The sequence below is a fragment of the Terrapene carolina genome, unplaced genomic scaffold (genome assembly GCF_002925995.2).
Source record: "Terrapene carolina triunguis isolate 2854851 unplaced genomic scaffold, T_m_triunguis-2.0 Scaffold53, whole genome shotgun sequence".
In the NCBI taxonomy this organism is placed as follows: domain Eukaryota; kingdom Metazoa; phylum Chordata; order Testudines; family Emydidae; genus Terrapene; species Terrapene triunguis.
The window spans coordinates 12,923,396-12,934,036 of NW_020664404.1; the positions used below are offsets into that span (position 1 = coordinate 12,923,396).

General features: G+C 46.9%; 2 protein-coding genes across 2 annotated transcripts in view; one reads left to right on the forward strand and one right to left on the reverse strand.

The window, feature by feature from the left end:
• Window positions 1–2,518: 2,518 nt before the first annotated feature.
• LSM1 (LSM1 homolog, mRNA degradation associated) lies at window positions 2,519–9,925 on the reverse strand. The gene is made up of 4 exons (XM_026657443.2): window positions 9,901–9,925; window positions 9,670–9,738; window positions 4,989–5,104; window positions 2,519–2,877 (listed from the first exon to the last, which is right to left on the reverse strand). Exons 1-4 carry the CDS (start codon window positions 9,923–9,925, stop codon window positions 2,707–2,709), a joined length of 381 nt encoding a protein of 126 aa, XP_026513228.1. The 3' UTR covers window positions 2,519–2,706.
• Window positions 9,926–10,216: 291 nt separating this feature from the next.
• BAG4 (BCL2 associated athanogene 4) overlaps window positions 10,217–10,641 on the forward strand; it is a 22,780-nt gene continuing 22,355 nt past the window's right edge. Inside the window, exon 1 of the mRNA XM_026657448.1 lies at window positions 10,217–10,267. Coding sequence (XP_026513233.1) covers window positions 10,217–10,267 — 51 coding nt within the window. The remainder of the gene's footprint in view (window positions 10,268–10,641) is intronic.

Here is a 10,641-nt window from a genome sequence, read left to right on the forward strand (position 1 = left end):
ATCTGTTCCCATGGAACTGGAAAGAACACTTGCACCTTAAAAAGATCCATCATCTAAAGCTTTGTGCATTTGGGGAAGTGTTTTGAGTATAACATCAGTTGCAAATCTAAACCAATATAGTTATACCAGTCTGGACACTCCTAATTTTGAAATAAGAGTGCCTATTTTCAGTTTAGCTTGTCTTGTTTGGGAACAGGTTTAATCTACACAGAAAAAGCCACTCTTCTACCACAGTAAGTGGGGTGTTATACCCATATAATCCATGGAGATGAAGCATAAATGGACAGAAATGTTTCCACAATATATTCCAAACAAAACAGCTATTTATTTGAAAACATTTCCCTGCAGTGTTTGAGACCTACGCCCAGCAGCACTATGAAACATGCAAATAAAACCTACTTCATGGATTTCTCCTTTGCCAAGATGACAGAATTGCAATAAAATAACCCCCGGCGGGTGTGACAACCATGTGATTTTTTGAATTCTCACTGTTCACCATGCAGGTAGATAAGTAACACAAGTAAAGAAATGTATCAAATGCTATAATTTGCCTCATCCTTTCTTAAATTTTCTTCCGCCTCAGTGTCCGAAGGCCTGGAGTGCCACAGAATAATTGAGCATGTACAAAACAGGAGGAAAACGATCCTTAGCGCTCTCCAAAGCAGGAGCTGTTATGCTCACAGAAAGCAATAGTTAGGCCCTACTGGAGGGGAAAAATAGGCTATTTTCTTTGTAGAATTGTACTTCACAGGCTGCAGAATTCACTGAAAGTCTCCAAAGCTGGAAGAACTTTTTCCCACTGGTTAAGCATGGTTTAGAATTGATGCAGTCCCTGTTGAGTTTGTGTATGGTGCATAGCTTATGGTACAGGGCAGCCTCAGTAGTGCTGCCCAAGCTCTGAGATGTAGATAAAGAAAATGTTTATTAAAAAAAAAAACAAAAAAACCTGCATTTGCATGCGTCTGACGAAGTGGGTATTCACCCATGAAAGCTTATGCTCCAATACATCTGTTGGTCTATAAGGTGCCACAGGACTCGTCACTTTTTATAGATCCAGACTAACACAGCTACCCCTCTGATACTTGCATTTGCTTAAGTAATTTATACCTTTAATTTATACTTTTAATATCTCCCATACCTATTATTTTCCCTAGAGCATTTTCAGAGGTTGGACAGTAGCCACAGAGAGTGGTTCAGGTGTCATCTATACAGGTTGATACGGTCACTTGGCTGAACATCTGATGCTGCTGGATTGTTCTAGCACAAGCACTGGGAGAGGGGCAGAGCGGCAACTACAGTAACTCTCACGACCAGACTGATTTTAACACGATACCATGAAGTCCTCTCACGGGAAGCTCTGTGCACAGTGCCTACACAGTTCCCAGTGAAGGGGATGAGAATCAGTTTGCATCACACATTTACCTCCATGAATAAAATAAGTCTTCCAGCTCTAATGCCCCTCCAGAGGAAGAGCACATAAGCCTCTGAGAAGCAGCTCAAGGGGGAGGCAAGAACTGATCATTTCACTGCACCAGAAGCTAGTTTTACCTTTGTGAGATCACAGTGAAGAGCCTTACAAGCAGCCCCCAGCTTATTCTTGCTGTCAAGTTACCATTTGCTGCAGGGTGGATGAGGTCTTGTAACATCACTGACATGCTGAGTGATACAACCTGAGATATCTCAGAGCATTCTGGCCAATTCAGCATCAAGACAGGTGTCCTCTCTGCCAGTGCAAGCTAATTCTAGTGCCTGCTCTGGGCAGGTAGGCATCATGTGTAGCAAAACCTATTCCAGCTTCTTGTTAAGAGGAAAGAAGTAGGGTGGACCCAGCAGAACCAGGTGAGAGGGAGCTAATGGAGAGAGCTAGTGGATTCTTTGTCTTGTCTGTTACAGAGCCTGATTTAATGACGAAGGGATGGTTCATACTTGCAAGGGCACAGTCAGAGACAAGGAGGGTTAGCTGGACAACCACTCCCACTGGAGTCACTTGTCCACTAATACTGTAGGATCAGACACATTTATGCTACCACCAGCCATTTATGCTACCACCAGTGAAAGCAGACTCCTGCTCTTCCCTCTAGAAATACACAGAGCAACAGGCTCCAGCTTTCTGCTGCTAACCAGGAAGTGCCCCACTCCCACCCCCTCCAGAAGGAAACATGCTCCAGTTTGCATTGGTTCCTCAGCCCTCCCTGGACTTTGATGCGAGAAACCCTCTAGGTTAGAAGGGAGCAGTGGGGGCGTAAGATCCCATTTGTGATCAGTACCACGTTCTGTTTGTTCCATATAGATACAGCCCAGAAAAAGCAGATTCCAGTACAGGTCACTATTGATTACATTGTCAGGATCCAGGTTTTATTTACATGTTGAGGAGCAGTTTTCCCCAAAATCACTTGGGGGGGGGGGAGGGGGAGAAAGGAAAAAAGATTTCTCTCCATGCACACACGCTTTAAACTGCGCCATCGCATGTGGGTATGTTAAAGGCTATTCAGACACCTTCATTCTTCATAAACAGTGATTTTGTGAAAACAATGACATGATTTTAATAGTGTATCTGTGCCATGGAAAACAGATAAGCCAAAATTAAAACAAAATAACAAAAAACAGCCTTTCCAAACAGACCTACACAGCCTCTGGCCAAGTGTGGTCTAAACGCAAAGCGCTCTGCTTGCTCGGACAGAGCGAATTGTCCGATGGGCAGAACACCTAATACTCATCTAGAGTGTCTGCCCGCGGGATTGAAAGGCCCCGCTCCTTAAGTGCCTGCACTTTCAGCTTCTCCGATTCCTGCTTGGCTTGCTGTTCCACTCGCTGTTCCTCCAGGATCTCCTCGATCGACACCTGCTGCAAAGGCGTATCACTCTCCTTCTCCAGGTCCTGCAAAAGAAGCACCATTCAGGGTTGCCAGGAGGGAGCTAGCAGTGAGATCTGAGGCTCTGCTTGCCCTGATCACCGGTCACATTACTGAAAGTGCTTAACACAGCACTGCCTGGACCACAAGCAGCACATTAACAACCCTGGTCAAGAATCCATGTGTCCCCAGGCAGCCCCTCCGCTGAGCAGCAATTCACAATGCAGATGCACGGGACAGGATATGAGTCCCAGGATTTCCAGCACTGCCCTAGAGCAGGGGTCAGCAACCTTCGGCATGTGGCCCATCAGGGTAATGTGCTGGCGGGCTGCGAGACGTTTGTTTACGTTGACTGTCCGCAGGCACAGCCCGGAGTTGCGGGAAGCGGCAGCCAGCACATCCATGCGGCCCCAGCTCCCTAGCTTACACAATCACCTCAGGTCAGAGAGGAGACGTGATCCCAAAGGGGATGGAGGGATTCAGTTTATGAGAAGCAGGAGCGCTCTACTTTCACTCAGTACGAACATTGTGCTGGAGGGCATGAACCCAGTGCACTCAATGTGGTACATCACTGAGGTTTCGTTTTAATTGGTCCTTAGCAGCTTCACAATTAATCTATTATGTTCTGCTCTCATAACAAAACCAGAAAAGTGTCATAGCTGAGGTCACAGCGCTCGGGATCTGCTCACACTCCAAGAATCTCACTGGGCTTGCTGGATGTCTCAAGTACTCACCCCTCTCCTCTTCGCAATTTGAGGCATTTGATGCAGGACCCACTATGTGCCTAGTACTGGGGTTAACATTTCCCAAGGAGGGGGGAAATGCTGCAGCTGACACTGTCTCCTTAGAATGGAGCACAAGAAAGGAGGAAAACAAACAATCCATGCTCCACCTTTGCAGACTGCAAATTGTTGGAGCAACACTGTTCAAAGCTGCCACTAGCTGGTAAGGATCAGATGTACGATTTGTCGATGCTCTGAATGGTCAGGGCAGACCCACACCAGAGAGGTTTTTGGGAAGACGTGTCTGCAATCAGAGTCATAAGGGTACGAACAGAAATCTTACACACTTGCACTTTAGAGATGCCTGGGCATATGCTATGGACTCTGAAGAGGGCTTTATGCTCACAGACCCCAGAGGAGCTGCTAGATATTTCTGGCTGGGATAACCTAGCATTGCCCATTGATAGGTTCATTGGCCTGCTCTATCAGAGAAGCTGAGCCATGGCAGGATCTGTCTCCCAGGATACACCCAACTCCCCCCATGCCAAGGGCAGATGGGAGCCAGCTCAATGTTTCATCCCAGCTCTGGGATGCTGATTCTTAAATGCCCAAGTTTCACTCGAGAAAGCCACAAAGCGTAAAGATACGTATGAATCACAATGGGATTTGGGCGCCTACTCCTTACGTTTCCTTGAAGACCCCAGCCTGAAATCACAGGCAATGCAGAGCTCGGAGGTGTTGCAAACACCCATAAAGACAAGGATGCATGTGGGAAATTGCAAAAGGAAATCTGAAATTGGAAAAAGGCAATTTTGTTGGGTTTTTTGGGCGAGGAGGGGGAGGGAGATGACAGCTGCTCTGCATGGCACTGACCATGCTGCACCTGGAATACTGCCTTCAGGCTGAGACCACTACAGATTCCTCCAAACATATCCTGTGCTGCAGGCTCACATTACCCTTGGAGTTGGTGGGAAACGTCTCAAAGCTTCTGTGGGTGCCCACTTTCCCACTTGGCTCTGATGAACTAACCTGCACCAAAATCTTTGCATTACCCCACCCCCAGGAGCAGCTAGAGGAAGGCACCATGTTGCTCTTTACAGTACTGAAGGGACAATAAAAGCTCAGGACCCTCGATCGCAGGGTCGGCCCTTTTGCCTACATAACGGCACATTCCATGAGCCAGGGTAAAAGGTTACATAATTCCCGCTGTGCTTGCTTCTCTGGCACTGTGACCATTTCACAGCACACATATATCATCACTAACACGGAAGGGACCCGCACACTGCCAATTGTTGACGAGACCTGGCTCCAGTGTCAGGTTTGTTGGCAATGCTGCTCAGAGTAACTGAGATTACACTCTCGGGCAGCAAGGGAGCCCGCACTCCAGCACAGCGACAGACGAGAGGTTTACTTACTATTTCCCCCAGCAGGACAACGTTCTCGCCTCGCACGACAAAGATGCCTCGAGGGATGTCGCCATATTTTTTGCCCACGTGAATGCGCTCCACCGTCTGGTGTAACACCAAGTTCGCTGTAGTTTTCAAGGGAGGAAGAAAACAGACTCCTTTGTGACTTTGTCTGAATGAGGCTACAGTGTCGTGGTCCCAACCCAAAGCAGAGAGGCTGCAAATGCACTGCAAAGCCGCCCTAATGCTCATGCTTCAGTAGCACCCAGGATCCCTGAGCATATTAGCAAAGGGCAGTTGAGTTTCACCCACCACTTCAGTGCAGTTGCTGCTGGGGTGGAACCGATTTAACACAATACTGCATCCATTTGCAGTACTGCATAGCACCTAGAGGCCCCACCTGAGATTGGAGCTCCGTTGGGCTAGGTACTGTCCAGACAGAATGGGAGGTTGTCCCTGCCCTGAAAAGCTTACAGACTAAGTCTTATCTATAAGGGGATTTCTTCTTAACTCCATTAAAGGACACACTATCAGAATTAGCTATTCACACTCCAGAATAAGAGTGTCCACACAGAGTTAATCAGGAATAGTTAATCTGCTTTAAATTCACACCCTACCTTAATCTGAATTTACTTTCACGTGTGCATGAGACCTTGATAGACAAGACAAGGGCTGGGAGGAGAAACAGGCACAGGGAGGGGAAGTGTCAGTGGCAGAAACAGAACAGAATGCAGGTCACCTGACATCCAGTCCCTTAGGTTAGGCACCAGACCCCCTCTGCAAGGGAACCAAAATAGGCTGCAAGGGCTCTGGGCTCAAGACCTACTCTTACAAGAAGCACCACAGCTCTTTAATGAGCACAAGTCTCACGTACCGAAGTCCCACCCAAGAGCACTGCACCACGAGCAGTACAGCACCACACAAGGTACTAGTCATGAGGGAAGCTAGTCACTGGCTCCACTTCCTGAAGCTATGACATGTGTCTTGGTTAGAGGTTTCCTATCCTAATCCTATTTTCCTGAAACACTGAACTTCACGTTCCACATTTTCAGGGTCAAATGTGACGGAAGTCAGTCAGAATCCGAAAGGGAAAAACGTTGCAAAGTCTCAATATTTTAATTGGTAGATCTATGGATCGCTGTGAAGTTGAAGACACTGGTGTTTGTACAAGCCATAAGAATACAAACACTGTGCTCCATCTGCAGCAGCAATTAAATGTCACACGGTCCCTGGAGCTGTACTGACTCAATTGTTGATTCTGGGGCAAAGACCAAGATGTTTCATCTTAAGTGACTATTTAAATTGCAGTTGTCCTAGACTCAATACAATTGTTCAGTCAACATCCACAGAAAGAGAAGAGAGGTCAGCATTTGCCAATTAAAAGCAGGCCAAAAATCTCTCTCTCTCTCTCTCTCTCTCTATCAGTAAGGGACGATAAATTAGCCAGCTTTTAAAAGAGGCTTTAACAAACCATAGAAAGTAAGAACATCTTGACATGTTCTTTTAAATTAACCATAGTTTATTAAAGGGTTGTTTTTTGTTTTTTTTTTATTACCAACCAAATGCTGCATATATAAAACCCAGAATCTGGTAAACTAAACCTTAAACTATCTTATCTTGAAGAAAACCAGACACCACCATGCGTATAAATTCAAGGGGAAAGATTATGCAGATAAGAATGTTTATAATGCCAGCTCTTAACCATGAGGAGTACACACACACAGTTATTTAAAAACCACAACACAAACAAGGTTTAAATTCAGACTTCAAGTCACACCACTTTATACCCATCAGTGCTTTTAAGCCTTGATTGTTTGGAATTGAGGAAATGTGCAATACTGTTTATGACAGGCACATGACAAGAAATCAGCACTATTATTCTAGATTATGCATCTATTACACCCAACAAGATCACACAGGAAACAAATGAAACAGGAAGCTCATCAGATCCAAACTTGCTGTTCACAATTAAGTCACTGTCTTTAACCGAAGTGGAGATTTTCTGTTTCACTGCTTTTGCTCAGAGATCTTGCAGTAAAATGGTCTCCTGGTTGCTTTTTGTGATAAAAATGTAATTTCAGCACCCTAAGCCTATGCATTCCTAATCCCTTGCTCTGCCCACCCTTATGATTATGGATTGCTACGTGTCATTAACAGCCATCACTGTATCTAAGCACCATTCGGGTGATCATGCTCCATTTACGTCAACAGAAGGATCAGGCTCTGCACACATAACCAAGCCTGGCACTGAATTCTGTCCAAAATTTAACGCAAACACTCCACCGCTCCCTCGTTTCAGCCAAACACACAAACAGGGTCAACTTGGCTGGTTGCCTTCCATGTCCCATCTGTAGTGGCCCAGCTTGGAGAGCGACGCAGGGAGCCAAGCCCTTGGGTGAGTCACGTCCCCTGTGTGCTTCAGTGAAGTGGGGATAAAGATCCTCCCCAGCTAACCTGCACAGTGCTGTTGTGTCTGCACAGCGCTTTGCCACTGCTGGGCAGACCTACAGACCTTGCACTGCACCCTCAAAGTAGTGAGACTGACTCATCTTGATCTCCATTGGCAGAAAACTCTGCAGCCTTCCACAGAGACTGCCCGGCCCCCTACCCCAAAGAGTTCCACCTTGGGAGCCACTCCAGCTGCAGCACACCTGGCAATTCTCTCTGCCAGGGCTGGACATGGGGGACAGCATGGACCTAGCTCGTTCAGGGCTTTAAAGATCAGGCGCAATGCCCTGAAAATCTCTTGACTCACAAGCCTGGCAAAGCAGGAATGGGCACGGTGTGAGATGTCATCTCAGCAGTGTGCACCCCACCCGCTCCCCGGGAGTCACCTCATGTCCCATGCTGTAGCACTCACTCGGCTCTAAACTCATTCTAAACCAATATTGCTAAAGGCCCTGTCCACACTGCAAAAATAACCAGGTGTGGGGAAGGTTGGGGCAGAACCGTTTTATACCACATCTTTGCCCTTGCCTCTGTGACCGAAGAGCCTGTTATAGTACTAGAGAACCATATTTTAGCCTAGGAATCTACCTGAGTTAAGAGATGGCAACAGCCTGTATTTTCCGGTCTATACACAGATTAAAATCTGCCACAGCCATGTCATACAGCTTTGTCTACACATGGGAAGGTAGCATAGATCCTGTTATACTGCTCCTATTACTGGAAAGCTCAAGTAACACAGTAGTTACCTTGCTTAAAGCACCAGGGTCTGAGTCCTATTGCTTTGCAGTGTAGATGCAGCATCACTTGACGTGGGTCCCAGGAGTCAGCTGGAAGTATCCCACAATTCCATGGGACAACTTCCTTAGTCCTCTATCCCAACAATCTGCAATTCACTCTATTGAAAAGGAAAGCCCCTACGCTTTGCAAATGCTAGCAGCTCAGGACTCAGCGTTAACCCATTCTCTTCTAATCTCTGATCTGCAAACACGCTGTCAGAGAGCCTCCGGGGTTCGCAACGGAGAGCGAATTGATCAAGCCTTTTGCAAAGCGAGCTCCTTCCTGGTACATGCAGGGTGGGCAGTAAACTTTTCTCACAGTGCACCACGGTCCTAGGGCTAGAGCAGACACATTTGGGGGGGGGGGGGGGGGGGGGGGGGGGGGGGGGGGGGGAAGGGGACACTGGGACCCTAGGGACATGGTTACTTTGACTCGGGTCTGCATGTGGATGCCATAGCATGGGTTAGAAAAGACTTAACACGAGGTTAAAATACAACGTAGACACAAACCCAGGGTTCCCTAACACAGGTCAGCTGGCTCGAGTCCCACTAACCCTGAGCTTAAATTGCAGTGTAGATGTATCCAAAGAGGCCGCAGCACAGCTAAATTTCTGACATCAGCTGGACATACAGCCCAGACTCACCACCACTGTATCTTCTACACATTTACACAATGCTGGAACCCATGGATTATTTCCGATCCTTATCAAGTTACTATCTTTATAAGCCCTCTTCCCCTCCAAAATGTACACCAAGAGCCCCATCCAAGGCATTCCCTCTTTCCTGCCAAGGGCATCATTGGGTAGATAGTTTTCACCAGCATCATAAATATTTATGTGCCGCTTGGCTCCTCTCCATTCTTAAAGCACTGTTTGGGAGGTGTCTGGCTCCCCCTAGCGGTGAGCTAAGAAAGTCTTGAAACGATAAAACATTTTAACGGACAACTTGAAAGCTAGAAGCATTTTCAGAGCTATCAAGTTCTGATGCAAGATGCATGTCTTTGCGATCGAGAAGGGGTGGCCACGTACCAAAATAGAGCTGGAAAATATCTGAGCACACAGGGAGAATTAAAAGTCAAACACACACAGTGAAATTTCCTCCCTTTTCCCTCTACAGCACTTAGAATAATAGCTGCTTTAAAATCAGTCAGCAAGCTTCTCCATGGAAACCAATGCTGATTACTAACAATGAGCATTCCTCACCTCCCTCCACACCTCATGGACTGGGTTTGGCAAATGTAACTTTTCCAAGAATGTTTCTATTTGTCACAGGTCAAAGGCTTGTGACGCACATGCATCACACATGGAATACTAGCTTTCTGCACTGTCTACTGGAGAATTTTAAACAGTGGATTTATGGTAAAGTAGACATTTTAAAAATACCATCATTAAAGATGTAGATAATGGGAAGGAAAACCTGCTGAAGGAGGCAGAGAGGGCTCAGAGCGAGGCCATGTGATCACATACCAAACTGATCGATGCTTCGTAAATATCCTATCAGTGTTCTACCATCTCGAAGGAGGACCAAGTGTTTTTCTGGAAGAGATGTAAATCAGCATTAGTGGTTACAGAAAATATCAAGCAATGGTTACAATTAATACATAGGCCAAAATCAAAAGAGAGCAACTAAAATGCTGAACAAGAATGTTTTAATCAGCGTTAAATAGCATTAGTCGTATTGTGGCAGTGCTTCGGAGCCTGTCACGGACCTGTGCCCCATCATGCTGCGTGCTGTACAGACACATAAGGGCTCTGCTCTGAAGACTTTACAATAGTTTTATAGCTGGATTTTCTGAGCTGCTGGGCATATGCAGCTGCCACTGAAATCAAGGGGAGCTGCCTGCAGGTGAGACACTGCTGAAAAAACAGGCCATTCGTTTGTAAGTGTCACCCAGATTTGAAATGAAGATATCGAGACCCGCTGCAAAGTCACAGCACTAGAGATTTGGAAACACCAACACCAGGAGATGATTGAAAATGTACATTTATGAAGCACCCGGCGGCACCCTGGAGGATGCTGAAGGTCTTCACAAACTACACACAGCACCACGGAAAGGCAGCCAAGGTGAGATGGAGCGTGGCAGCGGAGAGAGGGAGAAATATGGGATTTCCCAAAAGAAAGGGAGACTCAGCCTGCTCAGTTAACGCTGAGATGATCATTATTAACCTGAACGGACAGGAGAGCCGGGCTAATGGGAGAACCCCGTTATAGTGAGAGCAATGGGGGAAGGGGAGTCAACCCCTGAGAGACAGGGAAGCCTGTACCCCCAGCCCAGCCTGCTCTGGCTGAGGGTAGCGCTCCAGGGAGGACCCGAGGGGTCTCCCTCAGTCTCAAGAACTTTGCAATCTGGAGCCTTTCAAAAAAGGACGTGAAACTACAGAGCCCGGGTGGTGGGGGGAGAGGGGGAGGAGATCCGGGAGCTGCAGCGGGGCCGGCTC